The 20,335-nt window shown below is 40.4% G+C and overlaps 1 protein-coding gene across 1 annotated transcript; it reads left to right on the top strand.

Moving 5' to 3' along the window:
- The first annotated feature begins 225 nt into the window (after positions 1 to 225).
- On the top strand, positions 226 to 16,373 carry IL13RA1 (interleukin 13 receptor subunit alpha 1). Its single transcript, XM_054641651.2, has 10 exons — positions 226 to 322; positions 3,421 to 3,578; positions 5,657 to 5,792; positions 7,692 to 7,812; positions 9,578 to 9,762; positions 10,151 to 10,302; positions 11,446 to 11,578; positions 12,048 to 12,144; positions 12,429 to 12,513; positions 13,662 to 16,373. The coding sequence occupies exons 1-10, from the start codon at positions 241 to 243 to the stop codon at positions 13,779 to 13,781; spliced, it is 1,269 nt and encodes a 422-aa protein (XP_054497626.2). The 5' UTR covers positions 226 to 240; the 3' UTR covers positions 13,782 to 16,373.
- The last annotated feature ends 3,962 nt before the right edge of the window (positions 16,374 to 20,335 follow it).

Here is a 20,335-nt window from a genome sequence, read left to right as displayed (position 1 = left end):
GGGAGGGCAGGGCGGGCAGTGCGGGGCCGGGGGATGCCCCCGTCGCTGCACAGCCCTGCGGCCCGGGGCGGTGCTGCCCAGGTGGCGGGGCCGGGCCGCCCCTCCCGCCCGGCTCGGATTACCTGGGCGGGCCGGCCCAGCCCGTCCCGTCCCGTCCCGTCCCGTCACGCCGCCCTTCCCGGCTGGTCCGGCCCCTTGACGGGAAGTGGGAGCGAAGGGCCGCGCTGGGGCGGCCGAGCCATGGCTGTGCCCGCAGCGGCTCCGCTGCCCTGCCCGCTCCTCCTCGCCGTCTGCTGGGTGGTGGCCGCGGCGACGGCGGCAGGTAGGAGCGGGCAGGGCGGCGGGGACGGGGCGGCGGAGCTCGGGAGCGGCTGCGGGCTGCGCTCCGTGGCCGCGGGCGCGGTGCCGGCGCTGGAGCGGCCGCTCCGGCTCTGCTCGTGCGTGGGTCGGGCGGCTCGGCCGTGGCTCCGCGCACACGCGGGCATGGATGTAAGGGAAATGCGGGCATGGATGTAAGGGAAATCCTTTCATTTTGTGGTAGAAATAGCCCGAAGCCGTGTGCGAGGCAGCGCCGGCTGCGCGCCCTGCCCTGCCGCTTACAGGGAGCGGGGATGCTGAAAATCTGCTCTCCCCTTTCATTAAGGCAGGGTCGGTAGAAATGTTTTAAGCTCCATCTTCGTTTCCCGGGACAGTTTCTGCCTTAAAACCCCAAGCAGAATCCCCCGCCCTCGTCCCGGTGCCCGCGTCTGGCGGCCGTGCGGGAGCGGCTCCGCCGGTGCGGGCACGCAGAGCCTCCCTCGCCCTGCGCCTTCCCTCTTCCTTTAGTATTCCCGATTTTGGAAGTACGAATGTTTAGTTTTAGGAAACATGCGTGCGCGTCTGTGAGGGCTTCATAAGGACGCGGGCTTGAAGGTTTATTCTCTGCTCATATTATCTAAAAACCCAGCTATAGACATTAACGAAATGTTATTTTTCAACTGTCTGCAATTCGGTTTATCATTATGAAATCAACTTTATCACTATGAAATCAACTTTCAGAAAATGCAGGAGGACAAAATAAAAATATGATGACTTTTATACTACTTTACAACACTCTCAGGTGATACTTGAAGCAAAGGATTTGCTCATTAGGGCTTTTAGAAATAACATGTTTTCTATGCCTCACGTAATCTCTGCTGGCTATTGCTGTTCTTCTTTCCTTAGAAGCACCACTGTGGTTTTGCATTTTAAGAGTGAAATAACGGCTTGCCTACATTTGTAGTTGGTCATTGAGTTGTTCTGCAAAACTGCTACAGAAATTCTAATAACGAGAGCATGAGACGGTGAGCATGAGCATATTTTACACAGACAAAAGTATGAGATTGGCTTAATCTATGAATAAAAGCTGAATTAAAACCATTAAAACATGAGCTTCAGAATTCTGTAGATTATTCAAAAACCGACTAAATTTAAACTTTTTATGCTAATAGGATTTACTGATTAATTTATAAGCTGTAAATATTAGCACTTCTTTGTGTGGCTAGTAATCCACAAGCTTAAGTGCAATGGCTTCTAATCAAACCTTTTAGAAGAAAATGTTTAGAACTTCAGAGTAGAAATCAGGAATGACATATTTTCATGATTTGTGGCTATTGTAGGTGTAAGTTCAATCATGACAAGATGGAATGCTTGGAGCTGTGTCCTCTTGTTGAAAATGTTTGGGTTTTTTTTAATATGATCAAAAGGACTCAGTATTTGCAAACCTAATGTCCCAGGGCTGTTCCTAAAGCCCGTCCTCTGTTTTTGTTAGTGGAAGAGGTAATAGGCAAAGATGGTCTTGCTACATTCAGTTTTCTCACTGGAGACTGTATTTTTGCAAGAATAAAAATTTCTCTTTTATGCTCAAACAAAAATCACAAAAATTTTAAGTATTCAAACAAACCAAGCATATTCAAGCTAAATCAGTGAATCTTTGTAATTATTCTCATTATCTGTGCAAGCACACGGATTATAATGGTGCCTGATCTTTACCATTGCCTGTTCTTGTACTATGCAAAGGTCTGAGAGAGCTCCAGAGTTTGATGAATTCCCTTCAAGATTTAGCTGCTCTGGCTTTAAGGAAATGTAAAATAATGGTGTCATGGATGCTTTGAGCTGAACTGTTGCTCAAGGAAGCTCTTTTGCTTCTCTATCTTCCCTCTTCCTTGTGCTAGCAGAAGGAAACAGGGCTGCACTGTGACCTGGATGGGAAAACTGATCTTGATGGAATTATTCTGCCCTTTTCCTATGAGCTCACTTGAATATTGAGATGGGTTGAGCTTGGTTCCCTGGGACAGCAGGACCTGCAGCACAAGCTGATATCTGTTTGAAGTGTTCGTGAAACTATTGAGTAACGAGGGTACACTCTGCCCACAGACTAACAAGTGGTGGTGGCTCAGTGATGATACCTGGAGATACCCTGAGAAACAGAAATTGGGCTTCTGGTTCAACATCTTCTCATAGTACATATTAGTGTAGCCCTTTAAAAAATCAAAGTTCACTTTTACTTTTTTAGGGAATTCCCAGTTGGTGATGTTTTCTAGAATTGATGTCTGACACGTACTTAACTTTTTCCTGGAAGTTTGCCATTTCTTGTCGTATTTCCCTTCTTTGTTTTCTAATATGATCTTCAAGCTTTGTGATGGGTCTTGAACAGGCATTGACTCAGTGCACACGATAAGGAAGGGTCAAAGCACAAATGGATTTATCACTGTGACTGTCTCTGAGTCATGGCCCTGCTCTGCTTCTCGTTGGCTTTTGGGGAGGTAAAAAATGGATCCCTGAAGTGTGGCAGCAGTAAATTACTACTTGTCCCACACTGGTTTTGCTCACTGTGCCAGAACATAGCATTATATTTTTAATAGATAATTGAGAAAACGATGTGGTTTCTTTGTTGTTTTTTAACATTGTTGCATTTGCAATCTTTGCTTTGCTTGCAGTCTTTGCTTAAATTGTGCTTCTAACATACAGCTGTCACTTGCAAGATGTAATCTCTTGTCGTTTTAAGGATTTCTCTTTCAAACGATGCTGATGGATAACTTTTGGGCAGAACACAGTATTAATTGCTCCACAAAATGTATATACTGTTTTTACTAAAGTTTCAGCATGTCATTCATCTTCCCGCAACACGCAAAAGCTCAAGTACCACAACCACTGCGTTGTTGCAGGCTGCAATTTCTTAAAAATTACTTTTCAGGTAATTTGTGCATACTTAAAATATTTATGGGTTGAGGTAACAAGAATAATAGAAACACTTTAGTGGGCACTACTTTATCTGATAGAAAACATGAGCTGACAAAGCTGAGAAGTTACGTGTGTTCTTTTCTGTCAGAGAGTTAAAAATCTGCCAGTATTACTAATGGCAAAGTGTGAATTGTTACACTGGTAACTCTTTTCTTCCAGGAGCAAAAGTTCTTCCATCTCCATCAAACTTGAACTATTCATTGACCCATATCTGTACTCTGACCTGGACATGGAACCCTCCAGAGAACATCAGCAGTAGCTGCAACCTGGAGTATTCCAGTGACATCGTCATTAACGGGGTTCCTGAGGACAGAAGAGTAAGTGCATCACCTCTTTGAGCTCTGTGTTCCAGTAAATGTCCTACTGTTATAAAACTCCGTGTGGGAGAGTATATACACATATATAAATACAATTTTAATATAGCGTTTCATTCTTATCATGGGATCAAAACCTCAAAAATGAATCATACCAGCATATGGGATCTTCAGATCATAAAAATCTGTCTGTTGCTCTCTGATAACTGAGTGCTGATGGTAACACAGAAGTACTGTAATAATAATGGGAGAAGTCTCCTTTCAGTCTTTGCTTATGCAGCTTTCTAGAAAAAATAGATACAGGGCAGTCTACATACTCAAGAGTTAAATGGGAATTTGCAAAGGCTTTTCTCCTTTCATTTGGACTCAGTTTAAAGAGACATGCAGATTTAGTTGTAGTTTGACAGTATTGCATCTTTTGGAGGTAATGCCAAGAATTAACATTCCCCATTTATCCTCTCCCTGCAATTACAATTATTTATGGGAGGGTTGTGTTTTGAAGTCAATATGGAATAGAAGACATATAACTCATTTATTTTGGGCTTTCTTTTTCTGTGTTAGATGGTTTGTCCAGATGTGCTCCTTGCTGTGGATTAGCTGCTGTTTGGACAGGGCATTGCTGTGGTGTCCATTGCTATGGGCTGTAGGACAAGTATTTTTACAATTTATTGACAGTAAGAAGATCAATCCGTTATTCCAAACTCTGGGAATTTGAAGCCTTTGGCAGATGCCAGCTGTGGGGGAGGCAGTGCTGCTATTTCAGATATGGTTACAATTGATATGGTGCCTCTTGAAGCCGTCCATTGTTGTTGAGCCCTTTTACAGACTTACAGCCTGATGCTTACACTGGCCTTTCCATGCTAACCACTGTATTTGTTCCCACAGCCCCAGGATATCCTGGACATGAGTAGGGATGTGGTTTGGCCAGTTTGGATGGAGCATTGAGCAACCTGTTGTAGCGGAACGCAGGAACCCACAGCGAGGGGGTTGGAACTGGATGATCTTTGAGCTCCCTTCCAGCCCAAAGCATTTTATAATTCTGTGACTCTGGTTTTGCAAACAGCTGATTTAATGTCACTGCTAAAAGGGTGATGTTTCATTTTGAAACTAATGATCTCTAATAATCTTCATTGGACCTTTAGGTGAGCCAGTTGAACCTGCTAACACAACAGAAACCTATTTACCTATTTTGATTTTGGAGTTATAATAATTTCATGAGAAGGGGGCCCATGTTTTCTATTCCGACAGAAGTTCCCACCTTCCTTGCCAGATACCTGTCTTTTAAACCAAGACAAACCTAATGTGTCCATTTGTTTGATTTCTTTACCCTCTCATTAGTGCCAATATTTATTATTTTTATATATGAGTGGTTACAGCATTCTTTGGCCATAACAAAGATATTTGTTTTTTATCCAGTTACCACTTAACTAAAAGGCATCCTCCTAGGCCAACAAAAGATGCTCAAGAAAGTGTGTGATAAAAGGATGAGCCTTTTTCTCATGCAAACATACTCGAAATGGAAGATCATGAGATACTTGGGCTTGATGTGGTGTCACTGCTTTTAATAGCCATTTATGGGTTTGTTTTGGTACATTTTTCTTCTGCTCCTTGAATCATCCAAACTCATCTCACTGCTTTTTGGTTGTGTCTTCAAATGTTCTTCATTCTGTTGGTCATGCCCTCATGTGCACACACACAGAAAGGTGAAGGTCAGATCTGTAAGTGCCTGTTTATACCGCTGTAGTATAAACATGCTTATTTTGTATTATCCATGAAGACTTTTCTAGGATCATTTTGCCCCTTGTTATACTTACTTCTTGATCTCTGTGTAGCCTTTGCTTATGTCTGTAGGTCACAGGGGTAGGAGTAGCTCTTCTTTGTGAGTTCTGACTGCGCCTGTGAAAGAAAAAAGCAAAGCCAAGAGATGCTGAGGCTTCCCACATAGCCGGACACTGGTTTCCTTTGGCTTTGAGCTGTAGTCTTTCTGAAGGGCTGTAATATATCCTGACACTGGCAGGAATTCCCACTGTCTGAGATGGTATGACAAATGTTGTGGTTTTCTTCCCCCCATCTAAACCCAGGAATGGAGTAAAAGCCGATTCCGTGTGACGGACGCGCACTTGAATGAGGAAATGCGCCTCAGAGTGAGAAGTGAGTGCAAGAATGACAACACCAGTGAGCCCAGCCCCTGGGTGGAGACCTCCCTCCTGCCAAAAGGTAATGCCAGCTGTAGGCAGACCCCTCTTGGCCTGAGGAGACATGGCTTTTTCTCTTCTCTTTCAACAAGAAATCATAAAATGCATCATAGAGAAATACCAGACACAAGGGGTGGTTTTATTGATAGAGCTTAAACAGAATGATTATACCACCTTTAAACATAACTAGGGTCTTCTAATGCTTAAAGTCTTCTGGGCAAGCTTGTGAAATTGAAGTGCACTTCCAAAACAGCAGTGTAGTTCCTGTTACTTGTCTTCTGCCTCCTTTGAGCCCTTCTTTCTGAAGGGTTGTAATGTATCCTTACACTGGCAGTAATTCTCTTGTGTCTGAGATGGTATGACAAATGTTTTGGTTTTCTTCCCCCCATTTAAACCCAGGAATGAAGTATGAGCTGCTTTGGTTTTGGTGGTTGTGGCATAAGAGATGGCTCTGACTTCATTAAGCCTGCTGCCTTCATGACTAACATCTAAATCTGTTTATTTTGTATGATTTTTCTGTATAAACAGAAGCCCATAAAATGACTCTACAATTGTCTATGTAGGAGGGAGGAATGTAGTAAATTTAATAACTTGTAGAATAAATTACTTAAATAATTGTAATAGGGTTCCGTCTTTTTCAAGAGATGAGTGAGGTCTACAAAGCATAGCAAAATGAATAAAGAAAAACAAAAAATATTTTTTGTTTCTTGGCATGCAGAAGTATGGGGTCCACAGCAAACTGTTAGGAAGCAGACTTTGAGGAGTAAGCTATTTTGCTGAATACTTGAAGTTAGGATGTACAGCAAGAAAATGAGCCTCTTACCTAAAAGTCTGTCTTAACCCAGGAGCTTGACTTGATGTGGATGAAAACCACGTGTGGTTGGGAGAATCAGAGACCTTATCAAGCTTGTGTGGGTGTCTGCCAAAAGGGTTCTGGAAAATCTGGGAAGGAGATCATTAGGACAGCATGTACTAAACAGGCTGGGGATTTTAAAAGTGTGTGTGCAGATGAAATATTTTTATATATTTCTTGGAATAGGAAAACCTGTTTCATTTCCCTATACTCTTAGTTGCTGCTTCAGGGAGAATGCAAGTTCTGACTTTTAAAGTAGATCTGCATTTAATACGCATTTAGTTTTTAGTTTGTGGAGATGTTGCTGCTTGTTACAAGGAGAAGGTGTCCAATACAATGTAATATGGTAATACAGTGTAAAGAACTCATACAGAAATGTAAGATTGAATATGAAAGACTTTAATCCATAATTGCTCTGCCTGGGTGATCCATTGACCTATTCACAATTGCTAAGTACTCATTTGTATTGATGTGACATGAGTTTCCAAATGCTAGATTTGAATGTCTAAAGGTATATGGGTCTCAATTAAAAAGTCAGTTTACCTAGTGTTGCTTTTGTCAATATTTAAGACTCAGGGGTATTTCCATATTATAAATACCAAGTAACTAATACTATATCTGGAGAAGCTAAAAATAGTCAGCCTTTAATTATGGTTGACATTGATGGCTGTAAAAGCATTTAGCTTTGCTATAGTTTTCCCTGCAATTACCAGCTACTTTGACTTATTTTTAAAGTACGTGTAGATTAATAGAAATAAATATTTTCCTGACTCAATACCTTGTCCTTAGCATCTGGTAACTCTAAGTAGCAATTCAGCCATGGTGAACTCTGGGATGTGCTGTTATGATTGGCTTGCCTCTCAAAGTTACTCTGCTGAGATTTCAGTCATTGCAAGCTCTAAACAGCTGGAACTCATCATTTGTTGTGCTGAACAGGCAGTGTAGTCTGAGAGGTAACCAACCCACTTCTGCCTTCCAGTTTCAGTTATGAAATGTTTTACTTCTGGAATCAGCAGAGAAAACTTGGACAAAATAAATCTTAGAGAACATTTCCAACTTGCCTTGCAGGTATTCCAGGTACTGCTGCTGTTGACTTGGGCTGTGTTTGGCACAATCTGGAGTACATGGCTTGTACCTGGCATCGTGGGGAGAATGCAAGCAGTGACACCAACTACACTTTGTTCTACTGGTTCGTGGAGATTTGTCTTTGCAGCTCTAAAGTGCTCTAGGACTAATCTTTAGTTTTACATGACACATTCCACTTGTCTGCTTCCTGTTGCTTTTAAAGTTCCCAGGGCGTTGTGTCCAAGTTACTGCTCAGTCCCATCCAACAGAAAACTTCACCAGTTAAGGGGTCAGAAGCTGCTATGGCCAAGACTTTTTGGGAAGTTGATATAAGTGTTTTGTGTCTGCTTCTGTAGCCCAGATTAACACAGCTGCTATTGCTCTCTATACTTTTGTTTGGGCACTTGATTCAAAGAGGGAATAACTAAGAACTAAGCTAGACCAATTATTAGTTGCTTTCTTTGCAGTCCAAGAAAACAGGATGTTTAAGTTAGGATCACTCACAATGTATGTGTCAGCTCATAAACCATTGGGAAATGGTATGAAAGCATTAATAACTCTTAGCAGTACTTCTGTTTGCATCTTCAATGTTGTAAATAACTGATTCACCTTTAAAGCTATGAAGAATATCTTTTTATCATCATCCTCCCCGCTGGCCAGTGGACAGCCATAAATGGTGTCTTGTTCCCAAGGAGCAGACTTGTGTGAGCCAGCTCTTGGCATTGATAGCTGTACATGCTGATCTATGCATACTTCTGCACCTTGGTGGGGCTTGTGAAATCCCAGATTGCATTAGCTTCTGTAGAAATAGTGGAGTTTCCTTTTCGAAAGCCCCATGTTGTAGTTTTAAATCAGCTTTCTGTCTTATTTGAGCTAACTGCATAAACTTTTTGCTTTTCTTCTCCAGTGACAGTCTCGCAGGCCAGCTGTTCAGTTCAGGGCATTTGGGCAGCCAGCAGCACAAATCTTGCTGCTTTCATTAAATGTGGGGGCACTATTTGTTCCCTGTCTAGACTGCTGCTCAAACTTCTTCTTTGTTACAAGAAGAAGACCACTGCAGGGTTGATGATCTGAATTTCTGGGTAGAGAGATACTTACTGGAATAATGCTTTAGATTTGAGCTATATATTTTCAACCTGCCCTTAATTTTAATGGAAGATGTAGCTGCAGTGACTTCAAAGTGGTTTAATTCATGCTGCTTTGAAAGAATAATAATTTTTAGATTTTAAAGCCAAAAACTGAGGAAACACTTCAGCTTTAGACTGAAAGATACATTTTCCACAATGCCAGTGAGGTGGAGTTTTTTGTTCTGTTTTTTCCTGGGAGGAAAGGCTATTGGTATATTTCCATTGAGACTTGGGCCACAAAGAGAAGCAAGGAAGAAGTTTGTCTTCCTAACTTCTCTATTATTGGAAGGGAATACTGACATTTTGAAAATCAAATCAGGTAAATAGGTAAAACTCAACTGTCTCAAGAGCTGTGATACTGGAGGCAGAGCTAAAGATTGATCAGCTCACTCTATCACAGAGATGAAATTCTGCTGACAAGAAGTGATCCAAATTAGTATGTTTTCTAAATATTCTTTACTCCTTGGAATTGTTCTCCTATGTGGAAAATGTGAACCAAAGCTGACAGCAGTTGTTCTTTTTGATATAAAGCAAACCTGCCTCTCTTTCTGCTCCTTGGCGCTCTTGACAAAAACAAGACTCTTTCTAAAGCTTGAGATAAATTAGAGGCTGCTTACTTTGCTTAGCTTTACTTTTTTATATGCTATAGCATAGCTTTAATGCAATATCAGTCTTTAGAATTTGTAACACACATTTATAAGCAAACCTCCCCCTTGCTGTTCTTTTTCTTCTGAAGTTTACAAGAATGATTTATTCCTCTAGGTTTGATGGCTTGGAAAACCCTAAGAGCTGTAGCAACTCCTCTGTAGACGGAGAAATCTTTGAATGCATTTTCAATCTTACCTTCCCAAAAGACCGGAGAACTTATCCTGATATAAGTATTTTGATTAGAGGTGATTCTGAAGAAGTTAGGCCTGTGTGTGCAAATAAAAATCCTACCACACTTGGTAAGTTTAACATCACATCATAAAAATATAATTAAAATAAGAAATTCGGTAGTACATTGTTGTGTTTGAGAAACTTCACCTCATAAAGTATGGATGAGACAATGAGACTAGATGCTCCCTTCTGCTGACCTTTGATTTGAAATTATACAGACAAGAGTTTGTTTTCTGTGCGATGAGTATCTGGGAGGAAGAGGGAAGGGTAATTTTCTATTAACTTCTACTCTTATTCTTTAGTAGAATTTACTCTTTTTTTGACTTACTGGTGCTAACTTCTTCCTCCTTCTCTTTTTAATCTGGTGTAAGTGTAATATTCTGCGATACAGGACTGAACAATTTTTGCAAGCGGTGAAATAGACTTTTGAACTAATTATTCCATTTTGCATTTCAGTAAAACCTGCCATACCAAGACAATTGACATTGTCAAAGACTAATGATAGAATTGATGTAAAGTGGAGTGAATCAGAAACTTTTCCAAAAAGTTGTTTGCAGTATGAAGTTAAGTGTTCCAGTGGTGATTTGGACACTGGTCAGATCATTGCAGTAAGTTTTCATTGCTCTTTTTTTTTTCTGTGAATCTTTTGAAATATTTGGGGTTGATAATGAGCAGTTGCATGTGAGTGGGTTGGGTGCCAGAGCTGAAAGTGCTGTGTGAATATAGGATTTTTCTCTCATGCTGTAGGTTGATGTAAGTAAAAGCTGTACATCAAAATTCATGACAGTCTTATGAATCCTTCCCATCATTTTTAGGGTAATTTGTTAGTGTGAGAACAGTCTGATAAAGGGGATTTACTAAACTCTCAGGAAATGGTGCCTGTCTGCTTCTCAGGCATATGGGCTTTGGTGTCTTGGTGTTGGGTTTTCCTGCTGTTGGTCTCTGTGGTCATGTGGCAGCTTTGGATTTAAATGCTGATTGCCCTAAAGAAAAATCAGCTGCTGGTGCAGACAAGAACAGAGAATCTCTCAGAGAAAAGCAAGGGGGTAAAGACTGAGGATGGAGGGGAAGAAAGAGGGGTGCACCCTCAGATACACTGATTTTAGTGTGCACATAAAAGCATTGAGTTCAGAGGCTGGATGGACTCGTGCTGTATGTCCAGAGCCAAACTGAATGTACTGTTTGATCAGAATGGTAAAAATAGCATGATAAATTTCAAAGTGAGTGGGAGTCTTCTCCTGTGGAGCATGTTTAGTTGTTTATTTTACCCCAAACTCGAATGCTAGCAACATTCCCCAGGAAACTGGTATTTTGGATAAAAAATAAGTGCAGTTAGATCCTATCTAGGGTGTGCTTTTCTCTGTAGAGGCATCACAGAACACTTTGGTATGGTTGGTTATGCTGCCCTGACAAGAAGCGAAGGTAAATCACAGATATTTCTCAGAAAAAGGAAAAAAAAAATTAAAAAGGCACTGTTCCAAATGCTAAGTCTTAGTTTAATCATTGATGCCAAATGCTGCATGATAGATGTAGTGAATGAGATTAAATCTTAGCTTTGGAATGTGCATTTAGGCCTTCTGTGCTTGTTAAATTCCACTATGTCCTATTTGTAATGAGGTTTCATAGTCATGAAAAGGTCTTCCATCAAAACATTCAAAATGCATTAGCTGCACAATGTAAATAGTCTTGGAAGTGACTGAGAATACCTTGGTAATTGAACAAAGCAAATTGCCTTTTCTTTTTTGCCTTAGTCTGAAAGGAATTCTGTGTCAATTCCTGGCATTGATGCTAACAGCAAGTACAGCTTCAGAGTGAGAGCAAAGCCAAAGCGGGAGTGCTACAACAGCCATCTCCAAAGTGACTGGAGTGAGGAAAAGAGCATTGGTGAGAGACTTGTCCCTGCACTGTGCTGTATTTACTCTTCATCTCTAAGGCATGTCATACCTTTCTGTCTGCTAAATAAATGGCAGTCAAGGATCATCTCCTTATGTACCTATTTAATTTTGAGTGAAAAAAGGACAGAAGAGCTATTCTGCAGCACCACCTTCAGCAGCACCACCAGTCCCAGCCTGTGCTGCTGTTGATAGTGGAGCCTTTTGTGGAGCTATGCAAAGTCCAGTGTAGCCAATTTTTCAGCTCTGAGTCTTGCTCATTTGCATCTCCCTGCCAAACACATCAACATTATAATCCCATCTTTGGAAAACAAGACTGTCCTTGCCTACAAAAGTGCTAGTGAACTTGAAAAAGCACTGAGTCTATGAACAAATTGGAGAATTAACTATTTTGTTGTCATTATTCCTCTCAAAAAAGCCTCTCAAAATATCCCTAAGTTTCTACAATTTCTGTTTTCCAGGTGAGAAGAGGGACTCTACAATCTATTTTGTTCTGATAATTACCATTCCATTAATAGTAGCAGTATCTACAATAATTCTACTGGTTTATCTAAAAAGGTAAATATTGATCTCCCTACATTTGCTGCTGTCTTTGTCAAGGTGAAAGTTATTTAGAATCTGTCTGTGTCAATGTTCCCCTTCTGTCTTGGGGAGTAAAAATAAGAAATGGGTAGAGTTGCACAGAGAATGAAGGCTGGCCAGTGATGTCAGCGTTGACTCCACAAATTTTGTTGACTGTGCCCAAACGTGATTTTGACATTTTTAAATGATTCGGTGGTTTTTAAATTATTTTTGAATTAATATATCTTTCATCTAAATATTTTCTTTTTAACTTTATGAAGGTTGAAGATATTAATTCTTCCACCAATTCCGGACCCAAGAGAAATTCTTAAGCGCATGTTTGGAGAGCAGAACGAGGATTCCCAGGTTAGTAAGAAGCTGTTGGGTCAACAAATCTATTGAACTGGGATCTCTAGGCTTGCAGTTTTGTTTTTCTTATGTCTGTCTTATAACTAACTGTGTATGAGTAAGTATATAATATGAAGATGGGGTATTTTACAATACTAGGAGTTGTTCAGAAACAATTACCCAAAACTTAGATTTCCTCCCCCACCCCCCCAACTGTATACTTTTCTAGTTAGATTAATAGAATTGCATTATTCTGTTACTCCAGGCTACTAGTCCCTTAAATTTGTTTCAGGCTGGGGTTTTTGGGTGGCAATTTTCTGATTGTCAGGCTTCTTTTGCTGTGTGGGTTTTGGTTTGAGGATTTTTGTTTTTGTTTTTGCAACTCTATTAAGTGACTTCTACTGAACGTTCATGTCTTCCTGCTACTTAATCATATTTATGATGCTGAATTAAGCTATTTGTGTTTGACTTCCATAAACTAACATTTTTAGTACTCTGACATTTATTATAGTCTGTTAGCTAGGAAGTAAATCAGACATATATCTTCTTGTTGGCAAAAGAACAAAAGCAGCTATAGTTTCAGTCACTGGTTGATGAAAGGCTTGCAGTGGTGCCTTATTTCGGGGAAAGAAACATAATACCATTAAGGAAACTGATTTCTAAATAAATCTCTCTCAGTAGCCCTTTATAAAAATCCAAAGAGAAGCACACTGTCAAGCCCTAATTCAAACCTTGACATGAATGTTGTTCTCCCAAATGGGACTCTTGGCCACAAGGGCTGTTACTGTGGTGGCAGTTACACTTTGTTGTGCTTTCACAAGTGTTTTGTTACTGCCCCAAGTAATTTTCTCTGTGTGAAAACTCTACAAAGTGTGTACATGCTCAGTTCTCTGTCCCCCTGCCTGAGCTTCACCCGTTGGCTGTAGTTGGAAGCACCAACCTTCAGTTCTTCATTTCCAGAGGACATCTCTTCTGTCAGGACATCTCTTCTTAGCCAGGCCAGGCCTAAGCCATGGCTCTGAAAAGCACATTTTGTTGCCCAGCTACCTTGGCTTTCCACCATAATACAGGGTATATGTTGTGGAACCGGGGTCTGTCTTACTGGGGTGAAAAAGCAACACTTGCTGTGAGGAAATACTGTTAAAAATGTTGTTCCTCTCTTTCAGAGCTCTGCAAAGGATGACCCCACGAATGCTTTTGACAGGTTAATTATAGAAGAAGAAATTCATTCTTTAATTTTAACAGAAACTTCAGAGAGCTCTAATCCTGAAAAAGAAAGCAGGTAGACTCTGCTTTATCAATGATTCCTGCTCCTGTACCTCAGGTGACTGTAGATGTGAAGAGGCCTGTGAGGCACTGGCCAGCTCTTCCTTCCCTGAAGATGCATCACCAACAGTGGCTGTTCTTCCATCTCTGCCAGAAATACCCATCTGAGCTCAGTCAGGATGAGCATGTGTGTAATCCCATGGGACTGCATTCTGGGTTCCCTGCTCTGGCTTCAGCCAGCTCTGCCCTGCAACTGTTACTGCCACTTGCACTTGTGTTTGTGCCTCACACCACACTGTCAGGGTTGTTTGTTTTTTGTTTTTTTTTTTGGAGCAAGCACTGTGACTTCTCTGAAGTATTTGGCTCTGTTTGCAGTAGGTGGGATGGGTCATTCCTGCTACCACGTGGGGTGGCAGAGCATGGACTGTTTGTGGATAACCCTTTGTGTGCCTGGGCTGGCACTCTCTGGAGGGCACTTATGGACTGAGCTTCTTGTGCTTCTGCCCATCAGCTGGGGCTTGGTCAAATCCCACCAAAGAGGGTATCTTTTAAATTTGAAAATGTGTATGAAAAGCCTCTGCTTTCCAGCTGGTGTTCAGAATATTCATAAAAAAGGCTTAGTTTTATTATCCTGTCAATTGCCTGTCCTCAGATGCCTTGCCTTCACGGACTTCTTGGGTTAATTATACTTTGTGTAAAAGGAGAAATAGAATTTTTTTTTACTTGTTCTGTGCAGTAGCAGATAACTGTATTGAGTCTCACCAGACTGTGATTCTACTTTGGCCATATTGGCCTGAAGACACCTGATTTTTAGCAACTAAGTTGTCCTGAGCCTGTCCAGCAAAAAAAATGGATGCATGAGTCTAAGAAGCTGTGATCAAAAGGATTAGCAAATATTAAACCACTGAAACCAAACGAATTCAAAGGCTTCAAGACCCATCCTTACTGCCAAACTGATGGATCTGGGGAAGAGGGGGTGATAACCTTGACCTGTTTTCTAAGAGTTAAGTTTTATTCTTCCTGTAGTGATGAGACTCTGATTTGAGCTTCCCCTCTAGGACTTAGCAATGTAAAACAAGGTGCTGATTTCACTTTTTAAAAAATATTTCTTCTATATTTTACTGTAACAGTTTGACAGGTGTTTTTGTTGTTGTTTTGTTCATTCTTTGATGGTTTTGTTTTGAGGGTTCTTTACCCAGCAGAGCTCAGCAGGTGTTTTCTGGACAACTGTGACATTTTTCTGCTCTGCATTCTCAGCATTAGTTTCTGCCCTGTGCTGCAAGGGTGGTTACAGTGGTACCTTGATTGTGCTGGAGGAAGAAGATAATGGAATGGAGAGAAAAGGATCCATGGAAGCTCTTTATGATTAGTGCTCAGGGATTTCTTGCTCCTTCCAGATAAGTGCAGACAAGTGAGTCAGGGATGTGGGCAGTCTTAGCAGACTGGGAAGAGATCTCCTGATAGGCTTTATAGGAGCAGACTTTATAGCTACTAACCTTTTAAAGTTCATCCTTGTCTTCAAATTCCATTTAGTCAAAAAAGTGAAACTAAATGCTATATATTTAGAACATATTGTTCTGCAAGAAGTAGAATGAGTACCACAGGCTTTTTAGCTACAAATGTGCATCTTTTATGCACTTATGTATTCCCTCCTTATCAATAAATCCAATTCTTTCCCATTGTTCACTGAGCCTCTCAAATACAGTTTTTCCATGTCTCTTATCTGCCTTTTGTTAGTGGTAGAAAGGAGAGGCGAAATGGAGCAGAACTAGCAGACCCCCTATTAACACAAGCCTTTTACCTCCAATCAGGCTAAAAAAGCCCCAACATTATGAAAATTAGTAAATGAGACAAAATAAAAATAAAGCCTCAGGGATTTCAGTGAGAAAAAACTCAGGTTATACAAAGTCAGCTAGTAGCACTCTCTGAAATTCCAGAGATTAAGGAATAGCATGAGGAGAAGAGTAATTACATTCCTTGTTGAATTCATTCCCTCTGCAACATTGATGTCCTTCTAATGATAAATATTCCTTCAATCTACCTCATCTGGAATGTTGCTCAACATAGACCACTAGGCAGAAATGTACAGTTGCAAGATAAGTAAACATAACAGTGTAATATAAAGTTTTGTAGCTTTCAGCATAGCAATCTAGGAAAATCAGTACTTACCCCTAAATTCTTTTGACTTTTATGGTGGTGTCTATGACAAAACCAAAACTTACTTGCTTTTAAAAAAAAAACCCAAACCAACAAAAAACCCCAAACAAATTTGTAAAGCCATAGAATGAAAAAAAAAAAAAGGATGGAAGGTGTTAGGCCAAAAGGAAGATTTAAATGCTAAGGATGGTTTAAGTCACTATATAGAAAGGTTTTGAATAACACTAGTTGACACTTCCTCATGGATTCATTTATTGAGCCTGTGTTTCAGCGTGTAAAGCAAGTATCTGAATATACTTTCACCTTTGACATGTTTTTTTTTTTTTTTAAGGTAAGAGGTTTTTTAGCTTGAAATTATCCAGATTTTGCTATGATTTTTTTTCTTCATTGCAGTTACTTGATCTGTAAATTTGTTCAAAGAGTGAATAAATGTGATTGAATGCTTTTCAGTGTAATGGCATGGCATTTTGTTCTTGGGTTGAGGAGATTAAACTGAGGCCAAAGCGGTGAATTTTTAATGAGGAACCATGTCTGAAGCATGCAGAACCCAGAGAAGAAAAGCTGAATTGCTTTGCCCTCTTCCCTTTTAAGAGTGAATTGTTTTAAGAGTCCATTGTGGATGGACTGCATGCCATGGTTTTGGCTGGGATAGTGGAACACAGATGGAGCTGAGCACAAGGTTTGGGCTCTCACCCTCTCTACTCAAGGCCATTCTACTTTCTGACATTGGCACATTATTTCAACATCATAGAGACTTACTTAATAAACCATCAAACTGGAATTTGACTGAAATTGCTGCAGCTTTCCCGAATGTATCTTTAGTATTTTACATCTTTGTTAGCTGCTGAGGTTATTGAAAATGCCAGGTTGCTAAACTGCTGGAAGCCATCAACTTGTCACTTAGACCCAAATATATTCAAGTGCCAAATAAACACATTAGTAATGGCTTCTTGGAAAGACTGAGAGAGAATTCTTAGTTCCCTTTAGTGAGCTGATCATTCAAAATTAAGATATAAACCATGACATCAAAAACAAGACTTTCATGTTTCTCTTTCACAGTTCTACAGCTTTGGTGGTAATAATGACTAACAATGATTTTAATCACTCCCCGTAAGTGACCTTTTCCTATTTTAATATATTCTGTTAAATAATCTAAGCTTTTTGTATTTGGCATCACTGAGAAATTGAACAATTAATTTCTCTTTTTTTGGTTAAGGAATGACATGACATAGTTGAAAGAAGTTCAGAGGAACACACTGAAGTCACAGTGTTTCAGTGCTTACTGGGTAGAACTGTTCACAGGTTGGGTATTTCCATTCACTGGAAAGTATTCAATAAACTTATTTCTGAGCTGGGACTTCAAATACTCAGAATTTCCTTTTTTTTTTCATTATTTAAAACAATAACATAATGAATTTTTTGTTTTGGAGGGTTTTCCACTCACTCAAGCAAGAACAGGATGTAGGTGAGTAGGGGGTGGAAGTCCAGATATGGTCAGGATGTTGTAGAAACCTCCCTCCCTCCTCACCCAAGTGCTGTGGTAGGGCAGCAACTGAGATCTACAGGAACAGGCAAGGTGGGGCTGGGAGGAGCAGTTCTGCTGGGTTACTGAAGGTTCATCAAGATATTCCCCAAATACTTCAGTTTTAAACAATATTTGCAAAATATGTTTTAGGCGAGCATTGCCAGCTGAAGAAATGTAGCTTCTAGATAATACTGAAAATCCAAATGCAAAACCAGATTAAAATCTCTCTATTTGGATGAACTTTCTGCAAGCTGTTGAATGAAGGTGCTAGCAGGAGGCTCAGATCACATGATGTAACAAAATCCACACTGTTACCACAGCAAAGCAATGTGGGTTTGGGTGGGTGGCACGGGGAAGAGAAACTTTCTTTCGGGTCCGGAAACTCTGTCTCAGGTTTCTAACATGTAAGGGCCTGAGAGCTTGTTGATGACTTATAGGGGTTTTTTGGGGTTGGTTTTTTCAATCTGTTTTTCCCATATGCTGGTTAGGTAAATGAAATCCTTTCTCTTTGTTTGTAAACCTTGTGGTGTTTATCACTGAAGGACCCCTTCTATGGCCATTCTCTGGTTTTTGCTTAGTTTTCTGAAGATATTAACTCAGTGGGGAAAGACAATTGGTGCTGCCATGACAGAGCTGAAAACCAGCCAGGGTACTCTAGTAATAGTCTCTGCTTCTTGTTTGGCTTTTGCTAAAATACTGCAATTATTTTGATGACTCTTGCACAAAGCAGCTACAAAAAGATAACTTTCCAGTTAACCAAGACTTCCAGTAATCATGTTCTTAGCTTGTTATATCAGTTTTCCTCTTTCATTTGGCACAAACAGCTAAATAAAATAGCAGTTTATTTTGGCTAACTGTATGATGGGATTAAAAGCTTTAGTGAGAAAGATGTTTGGTTAAGCTCAGGCACTGTCACTTTTTGGAATCTTGGGCCGAATTTGCAAAGCTAGATTGAATATTAGGGGCAGCTTGAACCAGGAGTTAAGCTAATGCTTTAAAACTAAAGCTGCCCCTACATCGTCTGTGCTGAAAGAAAAAATAACAAACCCAACGAAATATGTGCTCCGTTGTGGGAAAAATTGTGCAATGGGCATGCTGTCCTAGTGATCTATTGCAACTGATATCAGCAATTTCTGCCTAAAAGTTCTCTGTTCTGAAACACCAAAACTGAGCTGTATTTAAGACACTTAGCCATGTCATTGCCACTTCTTTACCTGTTTAGCTGTAGCAACAGAACAGATTTTTTTTTTTAAATGGCAGAGAGCACGAAAATAAGCCTTTTCTGCCTGTTGGAGCCTTTCTCCCTCCTGTACTTCAAAGCCTTTTAGCCTCTCACTAGTTTCCTTTCTTCACACAAAATGTCAGTGTGGAAACTTCTAAAATGCCATCAAGGTAGTCCTAAAAGATGTGAAACTGCCTGGTCCTCCAAATGTCAAAATCAGCTACAGGGAAAGCTACTCAGGGTATGGCTATTTCGTTTTAATATCACACCCTGTCATGTTGTAGAATATTCAGCTGTAGACAGATTTGCCTACATTGGCAGGTGCTAAGGCTGAGCCATTAGTTGACATTTTCCCACAGCTGACTTTAACACACTTTTCTTGCATACAAGCCTTTGTGACTTGTTTAGCTAGGAGGTATAAAAGGTGGAAATGCTAGCAACATAGCAGAGAGAGAATGGCATTTGCCTTTCTGTATGTGGGATTTCAAGGACTGTGTTTGAGCTTGGTTTGGAGTAAAAATCCTGTTTCTAAAACCTTGGGATCACTGGGCCATTTTATTAGGTGTAATAACAGTAATTTTGTTTATGGCCTATATGAAAAAATTATATTGATCATCAATTTATTAAAGCTTGGGTAGGGCTGGAAGAGTTGTTAGGGCATCCCCTGCCATGTTTTCTTCTGAGTGATGCCAAGACAGAGTGCTCTTGGTGATCTGTCAAACTTGTAAAAAACTCTACTAGAGAGTCTCCCGAATATTTTGTCTCGCTGCTGTTTTCTCCTTAATCCAAAACTCCCCCACCAACTGACCTGCTGATTTTTACAGCAAATAAAGTCGCCTTTTTCTCTGTCCTCCTTTCACCAGAATCTTGTTTGCACTCTGATCTTTTCTGCTTTGAGAAAAAAAGCCAAAAAGCCTGAATCTTTAACTCCTGTTTTTTAAAATAATTTATTTTCCCATTGGTCTCTTCTAGAGCGTCTCAAAGCCTTGAAGCCAGACTGCATCATCCCCAAACCACCAGAACAATTATATTTTTTGGCTGTCAATCCTCTCTTCCCCATCTTCATCCAGAAATCATAGCTGCTACTTTCTGTGGCAACAGCTTGCTGTGGAGCTGCACCTCAGTTTGTGGTTTCCTATGATTTCTGGTCTTTTCAGTAACATTGCTGCCCTGTCAGCCCCTCCTCACTGTAAAATCCCTTTCTCCTGCCTAAGGGGACTACTTTTGATGATTTTATTGGACCACATTTTTGTCACTTGTTTTGCTTTGGAAAACTGCTGCAATTTTTAATCTCCATAATTGTGTCCCTAAACATCCTTCTAAGCATTTCTTCTTGGCTGTAATCCACAGAGGGTCATCTTCCAGATGATCAGATGGTTTTAAATGCTAAATAAAGCTGCTATCCTGACAGATTTCTGCAAAGCAGCAGCATTTGCTGTCCTGCTGGGTGGTCAAGTGCTCTTAAGGAGTTTTTTTTAATAGCTGCATATCTATCTCCGTGCTTAACTTTTATTTCCTCAAGCTGATTAAGAGGATGTTGCCTCCTATCTTAGGCCTATCAAAAAAGTAAAACTAGACTAGTTTGGCACAAGCTGTCCTTGATGGTGGTAAAAATGCAAAGAAGGGATTAAAAAAATATTGTTCTACAGCCACTTTAGGGACAAAAGTTG

The sequence above is a fragment of the Agelaius phoeniceus genome, chromosome 14, assembly GCF_051311805.1.
Source record: "Agelaius phoeniceus isolate bAgePho1 chromosome 14, bAgePho1.hap1, whole genome shotgun sequence".
Lineage (NCBI taxonomy): Eukaryota > Metazoa > Chordata > Aves > Passeriformes > Icteridae > Agelaius > Agelaius phoeniceus.
This window is presented reverse-complemented; position numbering and strand designations above follow the sequence as displayed.

What these genes read in the sequence shown, in the direction of transcription:
- IL13RA1 (XM_054641651.2), top strand. Translation starts at nt 241, where the DNA reads ATGGCTGTGCCCGCAGCGGCTCCGCTGCCCTGCCCGCTCCTCCTCGCC. An exon ending in GGCCGCGGCGACGGCGGCAG is followed by an intron (nt 323 to 3,420) that starts GTAGGAGCGGGC and finishes CTTTTCTTCCAG; the next exon opens with GAGCAAAAGTTCTTCCATCT. An exon ending in GGGTTCCTGAGGACAGAAGA is followed by an intron (nt 3,579 to 5,656) that starts GTAAGTGCATCA and finishes ATCTAAACCCAG; the next exon opens with GAATGGAGTAAAAGCCGATT.